The sequence below is a fragment of the Notolabrus celidotus genome, chromosome 2 (genome assembly GCF_009762535.1).
Source record: "Notolabrus celidotus isolate fNotCel1 chromosome 2, fNotCel1.pri, whole genome shotgun sequence".
Classification (NCBI taxonomy): domain Eukaryota; kingdom Metazoa; phylum Chordata; class Actinopteri; order Labriformes; family Labridae; genus Notolabrus; species Notolabrus celidotus.
In genome coordinates, this window is record NC_048273.1 from 38,643,223 (window position 1) to 38,668,223 (window position 25,001).

At 39.8% G+C, this 25,001-nt stretch overlaps 1 protein-coding gene across 5 annotated transcripts in view; it reads right to left on the reverse strand.

Annotated features, from left to right (window-relative positions):
* Positions 1 to 25,001, reverse strand: part of swt1 (SWT1 RNA endoribonuclease homolog) — a 32,802-nt gene extending 7,801 nt beyond the window's left edge. Inside the window, exons 1-17 of one of the 5 annotated variants that reach the window (XM_034708859.1) lie at positions 24,711 to 25,001; positions 24,144 to 24,212; positions 20,893 to 20,966; positions 19,497 to 20,790; positions 19,227 to 19,358; positions 18,962 to 19,088; positions 18,204 to 18,305; positions 17,557 to 17,748; positions 15,901 to 15,994; positions 15,206 to 15,447; positions 14,774 to 14,922; positions 14,408 to 14,546; positions 11,414 to 11,577; positions 11,169 to 11,299; positions 9,767 to 9,913; positions 4,038 to 4,104; positions 3,836 to 3,903 (exon numbers count right to left, since the gene is read on the reverse strand). In XM_034708859.1, the coding sequence (XP_034564750.1) occupies positions 3,836 to 3,903; positions 4,038 to 4,104; positions 9,767 to 9,913; positions 11,169 to 11,299; positions 11,414 to 11,577; positions 14,408 to 14,546; positions 14,774 to 14,922; positions 15,206 to 15,447; positions 15,901 to 15,994; positions 17,557 to 17,748; positions 18,204 to 18,305; positions 18,962 to 19,088; positions 19,227 to 19,358; positions 19,497 to 20,790; positions 20,893 to 20,966; positions 24,144 to 24,209 (3,188 nt within the window). In that variant the 5' untranslated portion in view covers positions 24,210 to 24,212; positions 24,711 to 25,001. Of the gene's footprint in view, positions 1 to 3,831; positions 3,904 to 4,037; positions 4,105 to 9,766; positions 9,914 to 11,168; positions 11,300 to 11,413; positions 11,578 to 14,407; positions 14,547 to 14,773; positions 14,923 to 15,205; positions 15,448 to 15,900; positions 15,995 to 17,556; positions 17,749 to 18,203; positions 18,306 to 18,961; positions 19,089 to 19,226; positions 19,359 to 19,496; positions 20,791 to 20,892; positions 20,967 to 24,143; positions 24,213 to 24,285; positions 24,338 to 24,710 lie in introns of those variants that run through there. The other 4 variants (XM_034708880.1, XM_034708866.1, XM_034708875.1 and 1 more) reach the window with 4 other exon arrangements.

The following is a 25,001-nucleotide window of genomic DNA, read 5'->3' on the forward strand; positions in this document are numbered from 1 at the left end:
AACAAATCCTGACTCTTCCTCCCATAATGTATTACACAGAAATAATGAGATGATGACCTCCGGTTCAAATAATCTGATTAAGATGGGTCACAGGAGCCTTGACCCAAAGGGACAAATATAGCTGTGAGCACGGCTAAACTTAGTCAACAGTGTTTGCTTTATTTGAGTTTAAGTGTTTAAGGCAATGTGTGTGATCTAGTTTCAACCTCTGACAGAAACAGCTGATTCATGATCCGAGGAGCTGCGTTCAAACATTGTGGACGCTCTGTACACTGCTCTGGTTTTAAATAACAAAACATCCCTTCATAGAAATGTCTTATTCTCAGGTTGTGTTTCAGGTTGTAGTCATGGCCTCGGTTATTATGAGAGCTCTGCTGGGGAGGGCTTTTATGATAGAGTGAGGGGTGTGATGCTGCCAAAACAACACACACACCTGCCCGGGCATGTCCCGACAGAGAGGGCAAGAATTCAGAGAACATGAGAATGTTTGATTGCAGTATCTGGTCAGAGGAAAGTCGTTGCTAGATGCAAACATTAAACTCACATGACAAGTCAAGGACGGGTGGGAGCTGTTTCTATACCTTTAAAATGAGGGGAGCGGTGATGGAAACATGTCCAAGGCTCGTCCTTGAGGTGAGGAATAAAACATTGGGACAATAAATCTGACGGAGAGTCTGATTTACAAGCGAGACAGAACTCAGTGTAGAAGCAACCATTTCATATTAAAACGCTGCATCAACCAAAGACTGTATAAAATGATGGACCTCGTGACAGCTCCCCAAAAGCGAAGCTGAAAAATGTGGAGCTTCCACTACTGACAGGCTGCAGTGTTGGTCATTAAGTCTGCCAACATAAAATACAATTCACAGTCCCTCCAGGATTTTGCAGGGTTTTTTTGGTGATTGTTGTGGGCCAAAAAGCCTGATTTTGTGACAGCTCTTTGAAAAAATTGCAGGGAAAGTTGCAAAAAAAATTCTCATGGGCAAGTAAATATGCTAAATTACAGTTGTGTTTAGAAAACATTCTTGATGTGGCCACTGTGACTGTATTTTGATTCTCTTGACTCAGAGAAAAATGCCATGAAAGGTCTGTATTGCACATTTACGAAGGTCCTTGAATGTACCTGCAGTGACAGGCGCACTGGACAGACAGTCAGTTCACGGCACTCTGAAGTGCATCTACATCTTTCAACAAGGAGTTGACCAACACTTACTAAATGTGTCTGATGTATCACCAAACTGGATTAAATCAAGCTGTAAACACAGAGCTTTTTACAGTAATGGGGGCAACAACGTCAAACCTCAAATATTAAACAGACGTCCCCCGGTTGTGTCTTTGTCACTAACACACACCGGGGGTAAAAATCTTCAATGAAGATGAGACAGATGCATGGAGGTGAGGAGAGCTGGTTCATAAAGCACACCTGCTGCAGGTAGAGACCAAGCTAACACTGAGCCCCTCAATCTATAAATAACAACGTTGTCATGGTCACTTGTCCTGCCTGCTGTCCCCTCTCTTCACCTGTTCTCTGTGCGTGTTTTGTTGTTGAAAAGTGCAGATCAAGTGAGGACTTCAGTTTATGTTCAAAGGAAGTGAAATTGATGAGGTAACCGATGATGTACAGGGGCTGAGGTTAAGGTGATTGGTCAAATTTGCAGGAAAGTTGCAGTGATTGTATAAAACTGCAAGGCTGCGCAAAAATTGAGCTGAATTTGCGATGATTGTTGCAACTTCCTGGAGGGACTGAATTCAATTACATTTTCCCTTTTGTTTTTTTGATGTTATGTTTTTGAGCATTTTTGCCTTTATTGGATAGGACAGCTGAAGATAGACAGGAAATGTCTGAAGCAGAGAGAGGGGGAAGACATGCAGTGAATGGTCAAAGCTGGGAGTTGAACCTGTGACCACTGTGACGAGGACTAAAGCCTCTATACATGGGGCACACACTTAAACCGCTAGGCTAACGGCCCTTAAAATACATTTTTCTGTTGTGACAGTCTGTTTTAATCAAACAGACTTTTGTCTAAGTGTCATTATCCTGAAAGTTACGTTTTAGTAAGTAAGTAAGTAAGTAAACTTTATTTAGTATAGCACCTTTCACAGACAGTCACAAAGTGATATAAAGAGAACCAATGTTGACAAGACAATACAATGAGCAATAAATAAGATAGTTAAGAAAGCTGACAAAATGACATCAAATTACAACAGAAGGTCCAAAGCCATAACAAACAAATGTGTCTTAAGCTTCTTTTTAAAAGTCTCAATCGAGTCAGCACAGCGCACTTGGGGCGGAAGATTGTTTTAATTAATAAATAATCAGGCAACAAAAGAGGGACAAAAGCAGCTCCTGCAGCAATGTGTGCGTTGATTAGCAGAGCAAAACAGAGAGAGAAACCTTGATGAGAACATAGGAGTCATTGAACTAACACAGGTCTCAACTAACTGTTAAAGGTTTATACTTCTGTAGGAGTGATGCCCTACCCTACGCTGTAGGTTTGGGTAGCCTCTGTACCAACACAGAGGCCTACACACATAGCCGATGCACACCTCCTCCAAAATGTAACTCTGGCTATTTCTGAAATGGTCTGCTACATACTACTCACTAATGTAGTAGGCAGTAGGTATTGCCTACTACATACTGCGTTTGAATTTAGTCTGTAGTATGACTGTTCTGTCCGATCTGTCATGCAGCATGCTGAGCCAGACTTCGCTGGATTTCCGGTTTCGGAAAGCGGAAGTAAACAACGGCCAAGCCGATAAATAAAATGCTTATTTAGCATCACTTATGATTTAAAAAGTTAGGAAGTGGTTTATATGTAATTTGATAATTTTCACAGCACCCAAAAACGGATTTCCTCCCGTCATAAAATGAGGAAAAAGAAAAAGCAGAACGAGCGCTGTGCATTATGGGAAACAGTACGCGAGGCAGACTGGTCCGATGCATACTGAGATATTTTCCCGTATCAGTAGACATCCGGGGAGTTTTGGCATACTGCAGATTTTGCTCTTGTTCACATACTACTTACTACATACTGAATTTTGGACATATCAGTACGTACTGCTAGTATAGTAGGCGATTTCAGAAACAGCCTCTGTGTTGAATCGACGCGTGCTGCAAGCCCTGTGATTGGTCCGCTCGACGGCATCGTATTTCCTGCATTTCCGCACATCCAGAATTGCCACACATCAGCTGTGCATTTCATCTCCTCTGCAGTCTCCTCTCTATTCTTCCCTGTAATCATTGCTGTACGATGAACAGCAACATGTTTCAGCTGTGACTTAACATAATACGTCTGGAATCGCTGTGAAAAAGTAAACAGAAAACGTAACGGGGCTGGAAACAGACCACCAGACTGTCATTGAGACCACTTTGCCCTAAAGTGTTTCGGAGGAGTTTTGCTGCATGACACGGACACATCAATGTAGTGTTCATGTACGCTCCGGCCACTGCTGCGTTGGGTCAACGCAGAATTGTAAACCAGCTGAGGGATCTCTACAGTGTTACTGGTAGGATGCATTTTTTTCTTTTAAAAGCAGAGGGGAAGGGATGTAAATACCTCGGCTCCACCTGCTGATCTCTACTGCAGAGACCCAAATTTCATCATCAATGCGAGTATATTTTGGCTTCATTTTCATACAAGAGGTGGAGACACACCGCCCATCTTTACATTCAGACAATAGTATTTATATATACTCATGCTTATCATCATCATTATATCTGTGTGTGTGTTTGTGTGTGTGTGTGTGTGTGTGTGTGTGTGTGTGTGTGTGTGTGTGTGTGTGTGTGTGTGTGTGTGTGTGTGTGTGTGTGTGTGTGTGTGTGTGTGCTCTCTACCTGTATTCTTGATGTGAGAAACACTCATGAAGGTGTTGGGCTGTCAACCTGGAGTCTACCTCAACAATCTGAGAAGACAAAGGAAAGCATGTGAGGAGAGCTGAACAATGAACAAGTCAGAGAGAGCTCCACGTGATGGAACAACACCACAGCAGAGAGGGAAACAAATAAAGGTCAAATGACTTTAATTAATGAGACCAACCTCATTAGAGTGGATGACGGTGAACAATGTGTGGGCTTCATCTGAACCGGGGGCTGAGGACAAGACGCTGGCAGGAACAAGAAACAGACTTTAGAGAGGAGGTCTCTTCCAGGTGGAGATATTTCAGCCGTCATCTCAGAACATCATACAAGCTGTGACCTTTTATAACCTTTTGTTTTCACTGTGGTGAACATTTAAAGAAAGTGACAGACAAAAAGGATGTGAGTGATTACAGAAACTGAGGATTTAAAATGTAACACAAAGAGAGGCCTAGATATTAACCATAACTAGTATCCTCGGTATGAGGAATATCAGAGAGGGAGAGGGAGAGAAAGAGAAAGAGAAAAAGAGAGAGAGAGAGAGAGAGAGAGAGAAGTGCGTGCCTGGAATGAGTCATAGCTCTGCTCCAACACGTGAAAATGAGTCTGGTTGTCTCCTTGGCAACTGCGATTGAGCAGCCAGAAACACGCATGCATGTGCATAGACAAGTGCAGAGACACACACACACACACACACACACACACACACACACACACACACACACACACACACACACACACACACACACACACACACACACACACACACACACACACACACACACACACACACACACACACACACACACACACACACACACACACGCACACACACGCACACACGATTACACACAATGAACCAGGATTCCTGCAGACAGGATTTTGAAAATGTAAGCTTGAACAATGTCATTTTAAAATATTATACATCAAAATAAATGATAAATATTTGCCTTTAGTTTCACATTTGGATGACTATTTTGAGAAAAAGTAACACCATAAGAGAAATACATTAATGTATACGTGTGCAGCTCTCAAAATACATACAAAATGTATCTCACAGTTTTTCTCAGTCGCTTTGGTACATTTCTCGAATCATCCTCGACATTTGTAAAACAGTAAGTGCATTTCTCAAAACAATTGGTACAAATAGCAAAACACCATGGATTACCTGCAGAAGACAGTGTCCTGCTCAAAATCCTGAGTTCATCTCTCAAAAGTAAATATCTGTGTCAATGAACATGTCAGTGCCATCAGAGTGACAAGTCCTCGTGTCATTGTGTTTGGATAAGACAGTCAAACTGCTGAGTCATGTTGAAATATAACAGTGTACTCTGGAGGGATGTTCTGATGTAAACTATGGCTAAAGTTCTCATGACAGTTATTGTAAATTGTAAGTTACACCTTGGGAGATTGATTGCAAGAGACTGGACAAGATTTACAATTACGCTTTTACTGTTTATACTTGAATTTGTTGCCTCCCAACTCCTCCACCACGCAGCCTCACTCCTCTTCCTCTTCTCTCTGGCTGTTGACCCTGTCCAATTCCTTTTCATTCCATTGTCAGAAAATAACATTTAGGCATTAGTTCATCGCATAGGTCTTCTATAGTTGTCAGAAAATCTAAGTCATATTTCTGCACATTTCCATTAGTCTTTTTTCTGTTCTGAATTGGTAAATTGCTCCTAGGTGAATCTTGACTTTCTCTAACGAAGGGAAATGTGTGAAGCATTAGATCAACCAATGATCAACCTATTCAACAGAGACCATTATAATACATTTTGATCAACATGACATAAGCACTTGATAATGTAGGAAACAGCAGAGAATTGTACAGAATCATTTGCATGGATGTACCAAAGCATTTGCAACGTGTTCAAAGAAATGAGAAACTGCTTTTTTGATGTGCACAAGTGACGCAATGATGTGAAGATTGAACAGGTCGTTTTGAGAATTTCAATTCTGATCTGAGAAATGTACCAAGAGGCCAAGAGATTTAACGAAACCCTGAACCCTGCTCCTCTTCAGACCGATCAACATCAACAAAGCCCTGCAGAAGCAGCTATATGTGTGTCATCAGTAACAGGTGAGACGTATATTCGTATATCACTTGGTGCCTAACACACATGGAAAGCATACAACATTAAATCCTAACAAACTTGGTAGTAAGAGGGTTGAAGTCGTTTGCTTTGTGACAAAACAATAATCGAGGGAGCTGTAAAGTAGCGGCGCGTTGAAGTGGTCATAAAAGTCACTGAGGGACACACACTTCAGAGTTTAGTGGCTTATATGATCACAGAGGTTTGTTCGGTTCAGAGCCCTCAAGCTGATAAAACATTGCGTAAGCTGAGCAGATTTTTTTTTCTTGCACAATTATAGAGATTAAACTTTCAGAAGTAATCTCGTCTTGTGGTTAAAAACATTACTGTCAGATTTCCTGCTTTCCTGTGTGAAGCCACATCTCACTGATTCAGAGGAGAGCACACCCGAGTTAAGAATAACACAACAAAGCACATCAGACGATTGACATAGAAAATAACTTGAGTCCAGAAAACACAGAAGCACATTTGTTTATGATTATTCAAGCAATAAAACGTGAAGAGACCTGGAGGTAAGACTATAAAAGTGCAGATCCTTCCAAGAAAAAACTTCAGAGATGAGTGATGTGTCCGTTTATTTTCTAATTCATCAATCTTTATTTATAGAGCACCTTTCATACAAATTAAATGCAATTCAAAGTGCTTTCCAGTGCTCATAAATCAATAAATATATATATAATGACTAAAATAAAACAGAAACGGATTTAGGAGTAGAGACTAATGTACGCCACTTGTAATAAAATGAATATAAATAAACAATCAAGATTTTTTTTTTATAAATAAATCAATTTAAGATAAAACATAAATATTGAAGGTAAATAAAATCACTTAAAATTATTAATAAGATCATAAAAATGGAATACTAAAAATTATATAAAAAATATATAAAACATATAAATACATATAAATCACAATAATAATAATAAAAAGCCTACATAAAAGCCAGATGAGTCTTTAATTTTCTACATGGTGCTCACAGGAGAGTCACCTGTTCTGGTGTTGAAGCCCCTGAGAGCAAGAGTTCAGAGATAAAACGTTGCCCTTTAGATGTGGAATCATTGTCTCCTGCCCTCAAAGGGACACAAATGTCACGGTGAAACCGATTCCAGGAATCAATAACGGACTGACTCTGATTCTGACCTTATGTTTGAGTGATGCTGTGTGTTTATGGTTAGACAGAGGGAGAGCTGCAGAACATAATAAACAAGCAGGATGTATAATGTGAGCTCATATTAAAGATTAAAGCTCCTGTGAGGAGTTTTAAGCTAAAAGAGAAGACTGATATTAACACTGTCTCTTTATGACTTACAAAAGCACTCGAGACCATCACCGCCTACACTGATTATTACAATGTATTCATCTTTGATCCCTGTTACAGCTGCTACAGGGTAGGTGTCGAGGATGTAACAGCCTTTATTCATGATTCCACAGTGAGTGATACGACTGAAAGCAGGAAAATAACACTGTTGCATGATCAGGACAAGATGAGCAAAGAGATCAAATGTACCACTTAGTACAAACGAAAAGTTCCTTACAGGAGCTTTAAGAACATTAGAGGCATTATGGAGGGTAATCCCACTGGCTGCTAAGTGAAATGCAGTCTTCATTGAGACCAAGCTAACGCCAGCTACCAGTTTCATTTTTTCCATGAGTTCCGTCATGCCACTGTTTGGTCTGACAAGCATTACTAATAATACTTTTCGTGCTTTGTATTTGACTTGGTGTTAGCGTAGGTGTCCTTAATAGTGAAGGTTATCTGGTGTAGAGCACTGTGGGTATTGTAGAGGAGCAGAAACAACACGCTCAATTTCCATCATTTGGATTTTGACTTAAGCTTAAGAGTCCACAGCTTCTTAGAGACAACTGAAAAGACAGATAAGGTATTATTACTTAAGTTCCATTGTAATCACTTCAAGTTATGTAATCAATAGAAATGCAATAAAACATGAAGAAGCGTCACAGTGTATTATTAGGTTACCTGAAAGATCTGAATGACTGGATGTCATATTGTACCTGGTATTATGGTAGTGGCTAGTGTAGTCTCTCTTTTTTTGTATTTTATTTTTGTAGTATTTATCTAATTTTATGTAATTGCTTTTACTGTAATGATTTTATTTTATTTTTCTAATATATTTTAATGATTTAATTTAACTTTTTTCGTATTTATCTGATTTTATTCAATTGCTTTTACTGTAATGATTTTATTTTATTTTTCTGATTTATTTTAATGATTCAATTTCATTTTTTTCGTATTTATCTGGTTTTATTTAATTGATTTTACTGTTATGATTATATCTTATTTTTCTGATTTTATTTTCATAATTTAATTTCATTTTTTTTCATATTTATCTGATTTTATTCAATTGATTTACTTGTAATGATTTTATTTTATTTATCTGATTTATTTTAATGATTTAATTTCATTTTTTTTATTTATCTGATTGTATTCAATTGATTTAACTGTAATGATTTTATTTTATTTTTCTGATTTATTTTAATGATTTCATTTTCTTTGTATTTATCTGATTTTATTTTATTGATGTTACTGTTATGATTATATCTTATTTTCCTGATATTTTTCTGATTTTATTTTAATGATTTTATTTAATTTTTCTGGTATTTTTTTATTTGATTTTATTAATTTTATTGTCATGATTTTATTTTTATTTTCAAGGATTTAATTTTACTGTCCTCTATTTACCTATTGCTGTAGTTTTGTCTCTCAGATTTTTTTGTGAAGTACTTTGGGCTGCATGCTTGAATGTATGAAATGTGCGATATAAATAAAATTGAGTTGAGAATCATGATCAGCACATCAGCTGCAGAGACATGATGTGCTCATTGATGACAGAGAGAGAGCCAAGAATCAGTAAGACTTGCCTTCTCATTACAGCCAAACCAAGATGTGTGTAGTTTTGCGTTTAGATCTTTGAGCAAAGCAACTTCAAATCATACGGTGAACATCCAAGAGACAACTATTAGCACGTATCTTCTCAAAGACGGCGTGAGAAACTAAACGGTGCTCCAGTGAGGAGCCGTCTGCTGCATCATTGGAAAGGTGACAAGGCAAAGCTACAAAGTCGAGCAGATTACAGCCTGACCAATACTGTATGCCAAGTAGGTTCTGAGAGCTATAAGATCACACTACACACATGCACTTAACTCACACACACGCACAAGACACAGGAAGTAGGTTAATGCAAAAGGACGGTTGAAGTGGAGGTATTCAGAGGTGCCACATGAACGTTTGATCAGAAACAACTGCCTTGACTTTAAACTGCTTCAGGGCCCAGACAGTTTCAACATGTTAAGACTGCTATGCACACTCCACTTAGGAACATGTCTGGAACACATTTTACTCAAGGATAAAGTTTTAGCAAGTTTAGGTTCTGTGTTCAGCACTAAGGTATATCATTTACAAATCTAATAACATCAAGTTAGGGTATCTATCCAGTACCATCTCTCCTCCCCCTCTCTCTCTAAATCCATGTTTGCAGTGTTTCTAGCAACACTGTTGAGGTACCCCAACAGAGGGATACCAAAAAGGGCGGTACAAGTCTGTTATTTTGGTACCTTTCCCAACTTTTGAAAGTGGAAACTCTTCCAATTTTGTTCTGTATTGTATCAAACTGAACCAAACCACTTGGTGGAAACGCAGCTTTAACAGCTTATCGCAAACTTCAGCAGGCAGTAGGGTGCCGTGAAATTTTACGGCCTGAATATAAAACTGACTCAGAGGAAATGAAAGATGTAGACGCATAAAGTCTGGCGGCATTTGTAGATTGACGGCTGTGAGATGAGTGGGCTGGGATACCTGCTGAAGGCCTGGAGCAGCTGTGAGACCACGGAGGACAGATTGTGCAAACAGAGCAGGGCGTCTTGTGGTGGCGGAGGACCTCCTGCAGGCTGAGCTGGCTGCATAGTGTGAGGGTCAAAGCCCAGAGCTTTGAACACTTGCAAGCTGAAATAGGACAGAAAATAACGACCTCAGGGGTCAGTGTGATGGAAAGAAACACAATAGTTACTAAAATAAACAACCTCTGAAGTGTTGTTCTTGTTTCTGCAAACTCTGTCCCCATTTTCTCTTCTTTTAATCTCCAATCAGTGGAGGGGATCTTAAGACCTGTTCTTGTAGCAAGATTCACTGGAGAGAGAGGTGCATTCAAAACTTTTGAGATTAATTCAACAACATGCAGTGACTCTTCTGGACTGCTCTGGGTTCCATGTGTGTTCACAATGATAGCTCATTATAGCCTGGTTAGAGTTAATGTGAATTAGACTTGAATGAATTGTATCAGGAGCACAATTCAGGATGGATTAAGCCTAAAGTGAAAGTAAGACACAACGGAAGCAGGTTTCCCGTGATAGAATACCACATATGGGAGAACAAGTGTCTCAAAACCTTTACCTTCTCAGTGACAAATCATAAAAACCATTGTTGTGATCACTGCATCAATGTAATCCTTCACACCCGTATCTTTAAGAGCTCATAGTGCCCTATTACCCCTCTAGAACACTACGCTCCATACATGCAGGCCTGCTCATCGTACCTAAAGTCTCTAAACATAGTATGGGAGGTAGAACCTTCAGTTATCAGGCCCCTCTCCTTTGGAATCATCTACCAGTCAGGGTCCGGGAGGCAGACACCCTCTCTACTTTTAAGAGTAGGCTTCAAACTTTCCTGTTTGATAAAGCTTATAGTTAGAGCTGGATCAGGCTTGGACCAGCTCTTAGTTATGCTGCTTTAGGCTTAGACTGCCGGGGGAACTGGCGCACTAACACACTGGGATCCTATCTCACCCCCTTCCCCACATCACTTACTTTAACTCTTCCTGTCCCATTAAAGTTACTAACCATAGACCTTTCTGGAGTCCCTGAGCTCCCTTGTCTCGTAGGTTCCTCTGGATCTCTGCTGCTGTGGACGTGCCAGACTCCAGCTGCTACAACTACTACTATCCATCTCACCACTAGGTGAGAAACCTGCTGGAGGTTTCTGCCTGTTAAAGGAAGTTTGTCCTTGCCACTGTAACTTGCTAAATGCTGCAAAGTGCTCTGCTCATGGTGGATTAAGATGAGATCAGACTGAGTCCTGTCTGTAAGATTGGACTGGATCTGATCCTGTCTTGATGTTGGGTCTTTGTTAATAATAGAACAGAGTACGGTCTAGACCTGCGATTCGGCACTATATACATAAAGATTGATTGATTGACTCCCACCTTGTTTGAAACACTTTCGACCAGATGTTCTCGAACAGGTCCCAGACGTCCTGGTGAGAGACCTGTGCTGGCGTGGGATGTTTTTCTTCATCATCTTCATTCATGATAACATCAGTGGCAGGAGAATCCCCCTATACACATACACACACACACACACACAGATTAGACCACCACAATACAAATAACAACTCATAGACAGCACATCCAGTGTGATCAATGCGAGCTCTGAGTACATGAACACTTACACTATAACTCTTCATCTGGCTGACCTGTGGTTGAAGCTTATTGAAAAGGTTTTCCAGTTGAAAGATGGCGCCTGGAACACACCTTGATCTTTTCCCAAAGGCTCTCAAAAACTCCTTCGCTGCTCGGAGGGCTGCTTTGGTGTTACTGCAGTCCATTTTTTTACCTGAGTAGAAACATGAGGGGATACATATGAGCATACAAACACACACTCAGTTGCAAGGTGTTGTTAGGTGCACCTTTGCAAAAGAGGGAGAAGTGCTGCTCGACAGACAGACACCACTTTCCTTGGAGAATGTTTTGAGTGTAACCTTGTGGAGGAGAGAGGCAGGCAGAGAGACACTGTGGCATAAAACAAGCTCAGATTCAGTTTGTCTGTGTGTGTGTGTGTGTGTGTGTGTGTGTGTGTGTGTGTGTGTGTGTGTGTGTGTGTGTGTGTATGTGTGCCTGTGTGTGTGTGTATGTGTGTGTATGTGTGTGTATGTGTGTGTATGTGTGTGTATGTGTGTGTATGTGTTCAGTCTGTCTGTCTGTCTGTCTGTCTGTCTGTCTGTCTGTGTGTGTGTGTGTGTGTGTGTGTGTGTGTGTGTGTGTGTGTGTGTGTGTGTGTGTGTGTGTGTGTGTGTGTGTGTGTGTGTGTGTGTGTGTGCGTGCAGAGAGGGGGTGTATGTTTGTGTGTCTGATGTCCAATTTTGTGACATATTTCAAAACGTGCTTTGTGCTACCCTGAATATTGAAAAATGAAACTGTTTAGACTCCTTTCTTGTGAATGTGTCACTTTTGGGGGGGGCTGGTAAGAGTTTGTCCTCACAAGTGTAGCTAGCTTCTCACACCCACAGTCAGAGCAGCGAATCACATGCAGTACTTTTCCATTCCTAGATTTGTTCTTTGCCTTTATCCCGCCTTTATCCCTCCTTCCTCTCCTCCTCCTCCTCCTCCTCTCAGTTTTGGCACAGAGCCATGGTACCAATAAATCCTGAGTCCTGTGAGTGTCCGAAGCATACACAGTGCAAGGGGAAATACTCTAGCTATTAACATTCTTGGGGGTGTTTAAAAGTATTCTAACACTGTTGTATCATTCACCCCCCACACAGGTGGACAGACACTCACACACGGCGCTGTAAGCGTAGTATAATTTGATCCAGCCTGTGATCCAGGGAGAGAAATGCTGCAGCGGGCGACTCAGCATCTTTCTGACACACATTTGAGAGTCCTCTTTTAGCTGATGACCTGATTCTGTATCTAGTTCTGTGGGGTTCTAGCGCAGTGCAGGGCAGGCAACGTCATCCCCCAGAGGAGTAAGACTTTATCAGAGGGGATGACTCAGTACCTCTACAGCACTGTCTGCACAAGAGTGAGAGGAAAAACTGCACAGCTTACAGTCTCAGGTCTGTTACAGTAGAACACAGAGAGTCTCTGCTCCTCAGCAGCTCGGGGAGGTCATACCGATTTTATCATCTTGTATCTTAGGCAGTATCTCAAATGTGTTTATTTTCATGTTTGCAGAATGTTTTGTTTACATTCAAAAGAAGATTAAATTTAATTTCCACTGAACTGGCATCAAATGTCTCAAACTATGAAGCCCATGTGGAGGTGTTACAAACTGCAGTTCATCGAGAATCCGCTTGAGGCTGGCTGCAGGAACACCAGAGACCACATAGACACCAATTTAAAAAAGTCGATCTTTACAGCAGAAATAAACATGTTTACAGCCTGATTCAAAAAACGGCTTGGCTCTACGTAGCTAACTCCTCTATCAGCACACACTGTACGGGGGGGGAATGTTTTTTGAATGCGACGGTTCAGATGATATTAAGATTACGAGTTTATGCCCAAATAAGGACATGACTGACAACATGAAGAAGAAGAAAAGGTAAAAACCAATAACAAAGTATCATTCATAGCGCCTCAACTTAACATTCTCCTGCCCTCTAACTACTCTGTTCGCATAATGTTTATTTATAAGTACATATATGCACAAGTATACAGATATGTATTTGCTTATATATGAAAAGGACTTCGTAACTTGGCTTATAAAAAGAGCTCTATAAATTAAACTTTTATTGTTGTTGTTGTTGTTATTGTTGTTGTTTTTATTTATTAATGTATTTAATAATGTAGAATAGTTTCCTAAACACCTTAATGACTTACATTTAGAGCCTTGCATAAAAATCTTTGTTTTTTTTGTCTTTAAATCTGAAGTTCATGTACAACTTCCAATCGCCAAAACAGACCGGTCTGTTTACAGCGACCCACATTTCTAAGCATGTCTGTGTTGTGGTTTTATTTGGATTTGTTATTAAACATTCAGGCATAAGTCTTATGAATAATCATGTGCTTAGTTAACCTTGACAAGTGACTGAAACAAGAAAGAACACACACTACCAGTCAAAAGTTTGGAAACACCTTCTCATTCAAGAGTTTGTATTTATTGTAATGATTGTAAACACTGTAGATTAATACTGAAGACATCAAAACTATGAAAGAACATATATGGAATTATTGAATGAACCAAAAAGTGTTAAACAAAGCAGAATCTGTTTTATATTTTAGATTCTGTAAAGTAGCCCCCTTTTTCCTTCATGACAGCTTTGCTCACTCTTGGTATTCTCTCAGTCTGCTTCATGAAGTGGTCTCCTGGAATGGTTTCTAATTAACATGAGCCTTGTCAAGAGTTCATTTGTAGAATGACTTGCCTTCTTAATGTGTTTGAGACCATCAGTTGTGTTGTTCAGAGGTAGGGTTAGTACACAATGGATAGTCCTATTTGACTACTGTTGTAATCCAGATTATGGTAAAACCAGATTATTTCATAGTTTTGATGTCTTCAGTATTAATCTACAATGTTGACAATAATTACAATAAATAAAAACCATTGAATGAGAAGGTGTGAACAAACGTTTGACTGGTAGTGTATATCTGGAAACGTTAAACAGAGGGGTGAAACAACAACACTTGTACCATGTGTTGCTGTTTGAGATCTTTTGCTTACATACCTGAGTTGAAGAAGTCAATAAGATATAAAACGGTCTGCAGCAGACTCCGTTGGACAACTTGGCCAAAGACAGCAATCCAGTGCTTCTTCAAACACTGCAGGACTTCCTGAAGAGTCCACGGTGGCTTTACATAAACTATCTGTTGACAGAAATAAAACACAATAAAAAGCTGACCGGATAACTGTTCGACATGATAGTCCATATTTTCATTTCAACCCTGGACTATTGTAGAGAGCACAATCAGAGATGGACACATAAATCCAAAGAGGAGTTCCACATAAATAAATATATGATGATATTTGTTTGGCATGTTATAGAAACAGTTACAAAAATGCAGTTGCAATGAATTTCTAATAATAATTTTACCTCAATCCAGAGATTATCAAAAGCTGCTTTCATCTCCACCTCTAAAACATCAGACAGCACCTCACGCAGGCAGTCCTCAAAGTCAGAGACACATCTAGGATCCCAATTTGCCTCCTCCTCATCCTCTTCTCTGCTCTGCTGCTCGTAATCTGTGATCAGTTAAATATTTAATTATGGTAAAAATCAACACATTTTATTCTTCCCACAAGATGTCATGTTTGTGTTTTACGTGCTGAAGCTGTTAGACTGCCACCTGAATCAACCCTGAACATTTGGGTTTGAAGTGAAGGAAGGAAAACAGGAAAAGTGGAAGGGGTGGGCAGATATGGCGAGTGCTTGGACGGTATGTGCTGTAAATTATCAGACCACGTTGGAATATGCCAAGTGATTTCCTGTTTTTGCAGGAGAAGAACACACGTGTCCTCGGCTCACCTTTCTCTATAAACCCTGCAGAAGGCTCCGGTCTCTGTTGGCTGTGAGGCTGCACGGGTGTAAAGCTCCTGTTCTGGATTGTGGATGAAACCTGAGGGCTGGTGTGAGGGAGTGTGGATGTTTTAATACTTTGCTGAGCATTAAAGCCATAACTGGAGCTGCCAACCTCTTTCTCCAAATCAATCTTGCTGAGCGCCCTCACCCCACTCAGGAGCGCCTTACTGCACAGGTTCTTATCATTACTGGAGAGGAGAAAGAAGAAATAACAAGAAAATTAAAACATGTCTATTTTACAGCAGCCTGGAGGTTCATTAAATCCAGAATTATCCCAGCGCAACACTGATTCAATGTCTAATTAACTAGTGTCTCCTTTAACTTTCCCAAATGATCCATAGAAACATCCTGAATGACGCTAAAAGAAATATGTCAAAGGGAAAATAGGATGAAACAATAAAACAGCAACTCCTCTATGTGAGCAAAGCAAAAACATCCCTGAACCGCACTCCAAACTCCCCGCTCAGCACATCTATTCTTGTCCAATTACTCTGTCTGGCCCTCTCTTTCTCTCATCCCAACTGGAACTATCTGGCTGGACCCGCTCCCAGTCACATGCATGTGTGATTTAGAGGACACACACTCTGCTGCAGCAGCAGCAGCAGCAGTATAGAGCAGAGGGGGGAAGGGGGGGAACTCACGTGCATAAGATGAGAGCACACTCTGGGTACAGACTCTGGTACTGCAGGCAGCACTGCAGCACTCTGTCATCGTTGTTCTCAGCATTCAGATCATCTGGGGACGAGGAGGCACAAAGAGGAAGAGGCAGACAAAGCCAGAAACATGAGTCCACATACAAACAGAAAACATGCTTAGTTATTGAAGGTGTTAGCTCTTTGTAAGGGAGTTTGAATAAAGATGATCTTTGTTTTTTTTTTCTTTTAAAGACAGAAGGAAAAAAAATCAAAGATGGGAAAAAAGAAGATAAAAGTTTAAACATCTGTCAGAGAATAATCTGAATACATGTTTGCCCATGAACTCTTACAAATGGAACAGCTTCTCTGCTTTATCTCTTTTATCACCTTCCTTTTTAAACACACTCACACTGGTGTTAAAATGTAATGACTGATCAACATAACATACAAATAAGTGGAGGGTTACCTTAAGCAGGGGTGAGGACCTGCCCTTGAAAACAGTTCACATACGCTATGATGATGAAATGTTGGAGCCCACCTTTGAGTCAGTGCCACCTAGTGTTTGTGTTCATGTTTGTTGCTGCCAACAGACACGTGTGTGTCCTTGGATAACCCTGTACTGGTGCTTTGCTCAGTCAACACTGGTCCGAGTGTGTGAATGTGTGTGGCATTTAAGGGCTATACATATTATACATGTTGACTATTGAGGCAATGAAGAGACACAAAGTTACTGAATCATAGAATCAACACTTCTTGTGTATATAACATAGAACTTTGACACTATATATTTTATATTCTTTATATATATGTGTATTTATATATAGATTCTAATGTATAAATAGATAAATAAATAAATAAATAATACATTTTTTATATATATAATTTATGTATTTATATTAAATACAATTGTGCTCATAAGTTTAGATACCCTGGCAGAACTTATGGTTTCTTTGGTAGTTTCTGTTCTCATTATGATGTAAAAAGAGTAAACACAGTTGTTGACAATAAATGGCTTCACCCAACCACTAACCATGAGTGAAAAAAAAGTTTTTCTCTTATCATTCATATTCTCTGAAAAATGGCCAAATAATCACAAATTCTGCCAGGGTATGTAAACTTATGAGCACAACTGTATATTAGATATTATTTATATTATATAATATATATAATATATATAATTTATATCATACATATCTATTATGTATTTATATTAAATCAATATTATATATTAATTATTTAATATTTAGCAAAGAAGGGGTGTTCTATGACAAAATCCTGGTTTTGTCTGGAGGAAATCATGAAAATGTTCCAGATATATATATTCATTTGGAAGTCAATAACCAAAACAAAGACATATATTAATACGATGAAAGTGATTTTGATTTAAAAAGTATCTAAGAGTATCTATTCTGGAGAAAATAGAGAAATCTAAAACCTGTCCCTTCAGTTCTGCAGTTTCAGTGATATTTATTTTGCACTTTTGCCAAACATAGCATTTATGAGTCTGCACAGCAACCCTGTTTCTGTCAAAAGTCTCCTTTTGAAATGTGATATGAGCTCATGAACAGGCCAGACAAAATAAACACCCTTAACTTTAAGATGACGTGTTTTTTTTTAAACAGATTCGTCATGCTTTTAGTGCAATTTTAAATGAGCACTCACTGCTGCTCTCTGCAGCCTGCTGCATGGACTGCCCCCAGAGTCGAGGTTTCCTGCTCTTCAAAGAGTCGTGGATGTACGAGATGGCGGGGATGGCCAGGCGACCCACAGAGCCCACCAGACCATCCCTGTGTTTCAGGGAATCCAGCTCCTGAAGCACAACCCAGGGGATCAGGACTACAGGGAAGCCCAGAGCTGAGAGAACATGAGGAGAAAAAAAGAGTGGTGATTAATGCTGTATATATTTCATAAACATAAGTGCTTTTTATCAGGATTGTAAGAAGTATCAGTTTAATTCAAAAACCTCCTAGATCATTTCATTTTCAACCTTTTAGATACATTGTTCTAAAAATCAGTCTTTAACAGCAGACGCTTGTTTACATTGTCTTGTCTCTGCATAATAAGACAGAATCTCATGAAGTTTGCTTTTGTAATTGTATCAGCATTTAACAATTAATTATAGGATTAGTTTCTCTTCAAAGCCGTAAAATGCAACTCATAAGCAAAATGATAAAATACACCTAACATTAAAAAAGGTAGAAATATGAAATGACAACAAATGAAACCAAAAAAGACATTTTAAAAAGCCATGGTCTAAAAATGGTTGCTCATATAAGAAGAAAGATCATGTACTGAAACAGTTCTGACACCTTTATGGCCGTTAGATCGGATCTTCTTTATATAATCCAGATGACTGATCAGAATGTTGGTGTCCAAAACCAGGAACAGGTCCTGCTGAAGGGGTTGTTTGCCTGGAAAAAGACAAGTTCATGTAGGTGAATACGTTGCTGCTGATTAACAGAAATTCACACATCACATAGATCATTTCACACAGCTTGGATTTTAGCAAAGAGTAATGCATGTAGGGGTTACAGATCTGATTGTTACCGTCCTTATTAAGTCAAATTTTTGAGGATTACTTTGTATGTGATCTCATGTTTAATGTGTCTTCTTCGTGGTTATTTTAAGTTTTTATAATATAAAGATATCATCAGTTATTCGATTGATTAGCTCAGATCCTGTGTTTTTATTGTTTTGATTGGAGTTGTGTTTCATAAGAAAGGTGAGCTCCTTTTGTATAAGCCTGGTGAGTTTTTGACCTCTCCTGACACACCCTTCTTATTTCTTTTATAACTAGATCTTATGCAATCTTATGTGTGCAAATAAATAAATAATAAATAAAACATTTTCATGTTAAACTTATTACACATCTTTGCCAGATGATTGAAGCTAATAGGTATTTTTTTAAGAGCCTGACATGTGAGGTGTTTCTAATAATGTCTCCATCTTCTGGAAAATCCTAATCACTTCAATGTCATTACACAGCACACTTTGACTTGAATTATTTACACCCATGAGAGTATTTCATTTAAAGTGTCTCTGATTTTACCAACCCTGGACAACTTACATTGTGATTCAGCAGCTTCTTCTGGAGGGTCTATTTCCATACAGGTGAGCTCCCCATAGCTCTGCATCACATTCACCTCCAACCTCTTCTCAGAGCGAGCGAGATGAAGCTCCTCAGCCACCTGGATCTGCAGACAAATAAAACACAAACATCATTCAAACTTTGAACGACAAAATACTTTGCAGAAAAACTACTCATAACTTCATGCATGAGGAAAGCTGCAGAATAACACGCTAACTTGATGGTGTTAAAAGTTTATATTCACCTGGTCATGCCGTGGTTTCGTGGGGGTAGCAGTCGTAGCTGGAAGCTGACCTGACCAATCATAGCTCTGCATTACATTCACCTCCAAGCTCTTCTCAGAGCGAGCGAGATGAAGTCTGTCAGCCACCTGGATCTGCAGACAAATAAAACACAAACATCATTCAAACGTTAAACAACAAAATACTTATTTTAAAGTCTACTCATAGCTTTGTGCATGAGAAAAGCTGCAGAATAACACGCTAACCTGATGGTGTTAAATGTTTATTTTTACCTGGTCATGCCGGGGCTTCGTGAGGGTAGGTGTCGTAGCTGCAGGCTGGCCTGACACAGACGGTCTCTTGGTTTGTCCTTCAGGTGAAACAGTCGGTGTTGCAGCCAAACAGCTGTGAGTTTGCGGTACAGAGTTTTTCTTGGGTTTGTTCTCTGAGGCTGCAGACTTTGGAGGCTCTGGCCCTTTTTTGTTTGTAGAATAAACATTTTTATTCTCAAGGGTGCGACCCACTGGCCTCGTCTGACCCTTTTTGGGTATCCTAAATTTAACAGGCTGAGGCGACGCCAGACATGATTTTTGTTTCTCAGCAGGTGTTGACTTCGCTGTCTGGTAAGGTACATAGGTGACGTTCCCTTGGACTGGAGTGAAATTATTCACCAGTTTTGAGCTACTGACTGAGGTAGAGGGCTTGGCTGAGGTGAAAGAGGATTCTTTGGGGGAGAGAGAGAACGTTTTGACTTCTGTACACGGGCGTGTTTTGATCTTTAATATTTTTTTATTATCCCTGCTACACGTTTCTTGGACCAGCTCCTTTGCTGTCTTCTTAACACACTCCCAGGATACATGGGAAGTCTTGCTTGGTTCCCTGCTTGGTTCCCTGCTCGGTTCCCTGCTCGGTTCCCTGCTCGGTTCCATGCTCGGTCCCCTGCTCGGTCCCCTGCTCGGTTCCCCGCTCGGTTTCCCGCTCGGTTCCCTGCTCGGTTCCCTGCTCGGTTCCCTGCTTGGTTTCCCGCTCGGTTCCCCGCTCGGTTCCCTGCTCGGTTCCCTGCTCTGTTCCCTGCTCGGTCCCCTGCTCAGTTCCCTGGCTTGGTAACTGTTTCTGTCATCTCTTGTCCTTGATGGTTCTTCAGCTGTGTGTCTCCTCTTCAGTGCAGTTTTTTCATGTTCTTTGTGTCTATCAGAAACCAAACTGGGACTCATTATCTTTTTTATTTTGGAAGGACTCCTGTGGGAAGACTTCTCATCTCGGCTGCCTTTAGATGTCTCCTCTGTTCTCTGAGGAACTGTGTGTGTGTGTTTGGAGGGTTTTGAAGTTCCCCTATCCACAGTCTTACTCCCACTGGCAGTGTTATCTTTCCCTGAAGTATCATGTTTTGCTTTGCCAGAGCTGTGTTCCCTATGGGATGACACAGTGACACTTTTTGTTTTCCTGCTCTCCTCTTCCTTGCTCACAGGTTTCTGGTCCGCTGCATGGCTTTTTGTCAGTCTGTAGACAGGCTTCTTGATCTGACGGGTGCTTTGGGAGGTTTCTTTAACAACGGGGGCGTCATGTTTTTTCCCTTTTTCTGCACAACTAAACATTGAAGAACATCAAAGTTGAAGATCATTAAAAACACATGAGTTAGCTGATTATTGCAATTTATGCATCTTTAAGGTTCAGCAGACTGTAACCTACCTTTCTGTGCTGCTCACATGATGCCTCTTAGTGTCACTTTTGAAGCTTCTGGTGTCGTCTCGATACTTGGATCTCTGAAAACATGTAGAAACAGTGAATCTCTCTGTTGGAAGTCTTGTTGAATGATCAGAATCAACAGTCTGGTCAAAGACACAATTGAGACGGATCAATCCAACAATGTTAACTTTCAAAATAGCAGACATTTTTATGATTTCAGTTTAGTTTTGAATAAAGAAAAAAAGGCAAAGTTTCTGGTTTGCAGCTCATCACAATTTTCAGTATGTTGTAAGTTATTGGTTGGATCAAACAAGACATTTAAAAATGTCATTTTGTCACTATCCAAGTTGGTTTTCAATATTTTCTGACACATCATGGAGAAGAGGACTTAAATACAGTCACCTGACAGAAACACTCCTTTAACACTATAAATATCTTCTCTAAGATCATTGTTTTAACACAAAGAGCTCTGAATTCATTTTATAACCAGATCCTCCAAGGAGTTACAGCATTTTTTTTGTTCTTGACTACTAATCACTCCTTGGATTTTTTCTCCTTTCTTCACTTTTTTATTTCTTTTATCGTGACAAATCATTTTACCTTTTCATTAAGACACTTTTTTTTTATCTAGGTTCTTTATTTATTTAATCAATGCAATTATTATCAGCATTCATTTAATGTCTTATGCCACATGTTAGCTCAAATCTATAAATGCATTTCATTACACTGCTGAGTATATTGGTGTTTTTAAAGTGTGGGCTCCTCCAAACCAATTGCCCTACAAGGGATTCATAAAGTTGTTTGAATTGCATTTGATTGAATTAGATTAATTAATTTTTGTTTTAAAATTACACCTGAGAATGTAAATATGTCTGTGGTCATTTTGAGATTTTATTTATCTCATTAATATTTGTTATAATCTACTATTAACAACACTGCAAACCTATTTATAACACAAAACTGCTATTATTTGATTTTATATATTTTCTATGTCAACATAATATTAATAATTCACTTTGATCTAAATTTCCATTTGCTATAATAACAAAAATGAAATACATTTCATCTCATTTCCTACTGTGAGGAAAATTTAAATGCAATTAAAAAGCACTGATTCAATCATCTCTGATCTTTAACAGTTGAAGTCTTTTATTCTTCTGTGCAAAAACAGGAAATTTCTGTCTCTCACAGACCTGTAACTTCTTCTTTAAGAAGCTCTTCTGTCCTCCACTCGTTACCTGTATTAATGGCACCTGTTTGAACTGGTTATCTGTATAAAGACACCTGTCCACAGCCTCAAACAGTCACACTCCAAACTCAACCATGGCCAAGACCAAAGAGCTGTCCAAGGACACCAGGAAGAAAATTGTGGACCTGCACCAGGCTGGAAGAGTGAATCTACAATAGGCAAGCAGGTTGGCCATTGATAATCTCCCTCGTTCTGGGGCCCCACACAAGATCTCATCCCATGGGGTCAAAATGATCATGAGAACGGTGAGCAAAAATCCCAGAACTACACGGAGGGACCTGATGAATGACCTGCAGAGAGCTGGGACCACAGTAACAAAGGCTACCATCAGTAACACACTACGCTGAGAGGGACTCAAATCCTGCAGCGCCAGGCGTGTCCCCCGGCTTAAGCCAGTACATGTCCAGGCCCGTCTGAAGTTTGCCAGAGAGCATATGGATGATCCAGAAGAGGATTGGGAGAATATCATGTGGTCAGATGAAACCAAAATAGAACTTTTTGGTAAAAACTCAACTCGTCGTGTTTGGAGGAAGAAGAATGCTGAGTTGCATCCCAAGAACACCATACCTACTGTGAAGCATGGGGGTGGAAACCTCATGCTTTGGGGCTGTTTTTCTGCAAAGGGGACAGGACGACTGATCCGTGTTAAGGGAAGAATGAACGGGGCCATGTATCGTGAGATTTTAAGCCAAACCCTCCTTCCATCAGTGAGAGCATTGAAGATGGAACGTGGCTGGGTCTTCCAGCATGACAATGATCCCAAACACACCGCTCGGGCAACGAAGGAGTGTGTGATGGAATTCAACAACAAACTGGACACTGGACACAGAAGACTCAGGAGACTCGGATGGCTTACGTTGAAATAGTTTATGTAGAACTTGGCCAAGGAGAACTAACATAACAGTACACAGGCAGGAGAGTGCAGTGCAATGCCAAGTCAGTTCTGACAGACAAAACCCTTGGCATGGTATTTATTCCCTCTGAAGACGACACTAAAGTTAGATAACCATGTTTGGACAATAGGAACACAACAAGTGGGAAGAAGACCTGTGCTCTAGTTCTGGAGACAGTAAGTCGGCCATAACACATAGATAAAGACAGGAGCAGGGGGAGAGACCTTGACTACTACCCTGACACGATCTCGCCCGTCACAGACGACATAGGAAACAAGTTACTCTAAACATGACATTTAGACTGAAAGAATACAATAGTTAAACATTCTTAGATACATATATATAAGACTATGAAAATTCCACGACAGAGTGGCTCCGTAAAAAGCATTTCAAGGTCCTGGAGTGGCCTAGCCATTCTCCAGACCTCAACCCCATAGAAAATTTGTGGAGGGAGTTGAAAGTCTGTGTTGCCAAGCGACAGCCCCAAAACATCACAGCTCTAGAGGAGATCTGCATGGAGGAATGGACCAAAATACCAGCTACAGTGTGTACAAACCTGGTGAAGACTTACAGGAAACATTTGACCTCTGTCATTGACAACAAAGGTTATGTTACAAAGTATTGAGTTGAACTTTTGTTATTGACCAAATACTTATATTCCGCCATCATTTACAAATACATTCTTTAAAAATCCTACAATGTGATTTCCTGGATTTTTTTTCTCATTTTGTCTCTCATAGTTGAAGTGTACCTCTGATGAAAATTACAGACCTCTCTCATCTTTCTAAGTGGGAGAACTTGCAAAATCAGTGGCTGACTCAATACTTTTTTGCCCCACTGTATACTTCAAATTCTTATATTTAGGTTTCTATATTTATTGTCCCTAATGTCTTGTTGAGTACCGGTGTTCCAAACACCACGTCAAATTTCTTGTGTGTACGAAACTCACTTGGCAATAAAGCTTTGTTGATTCTTAAAATCAATGAAAACTTCCTGTGCTTCAGAATCTTTGTTTCAGATTTCCATCAAACCACAAACAAAAATAGAGGATGAGAGGATACCATCCATACAGACCTCCCCTACAATAAAGGTAAAGTGTTAAGTGTTCTCACCTTTTCTTCTTCACCTGAGGATGAAGTTGACCTTTTGTGCTTTCTCTTCTTTGACTTTTTCGACATCTTCTATAAAGACATTTTTTGAAAGGTTCAGTTATTTTTGAAGAATTTCTAATAAAAGTCTTATTTGGATACTGACTTCAAGGAAAGTATATTAGTCTTTAACAAGTCCAATCTGTTTTAATTTTTACCTGACGAGGACCCAAAAGTAAGAGATATAGCCTAAAAGCCATGGTTATAAAGTCATTTACTGTCTCACAAATAGGTAGGTCCCCCCTTAAATCTGGTGACAGCCCATTTGTGACACAGCAGATAATAATATTTTATTACGCATGAACAGGTTAAGTACATATAACCATTCTAAAGTTTTAGCAAAATTCATATCTGACTATTTTTAAGGCAAAAGAAAGCACGTGAAATCAGACACGGAATCACAACACACACATCTTAAGCCGGAGTTAGCCGTTAAGGTTGTTAAAGCAGACGCTAGCTGAGGTAAAATCACAGGGAGAGGGCAGCAGTACATGCTAGTTGTCTTATTCCACACTAAAAAGGTTCGCTTACCTTACATTATTTAAATAACCATCGTGTAGGAGGGTTAAATGACTTAAGCCCGACCACGTACGAAACAAGCCGACAGCCTCAAAACATCCGCTTCACTTCCGCGTTCTCTTCTTCTACTACAGTTAATAACGTCTGTTTGCTCCCAACCGCCCCCTACTGGACGCTTGTGTATATAATACTAATCTGAAAAGTTGATACTCGAAATTTGAAGACTTGTTGTTGTTTTGTTTGAGAGGAACCACTCAGCATCCAGACATGTGAGTCTTCTGCTCGAAGCAACACAATGGCGTC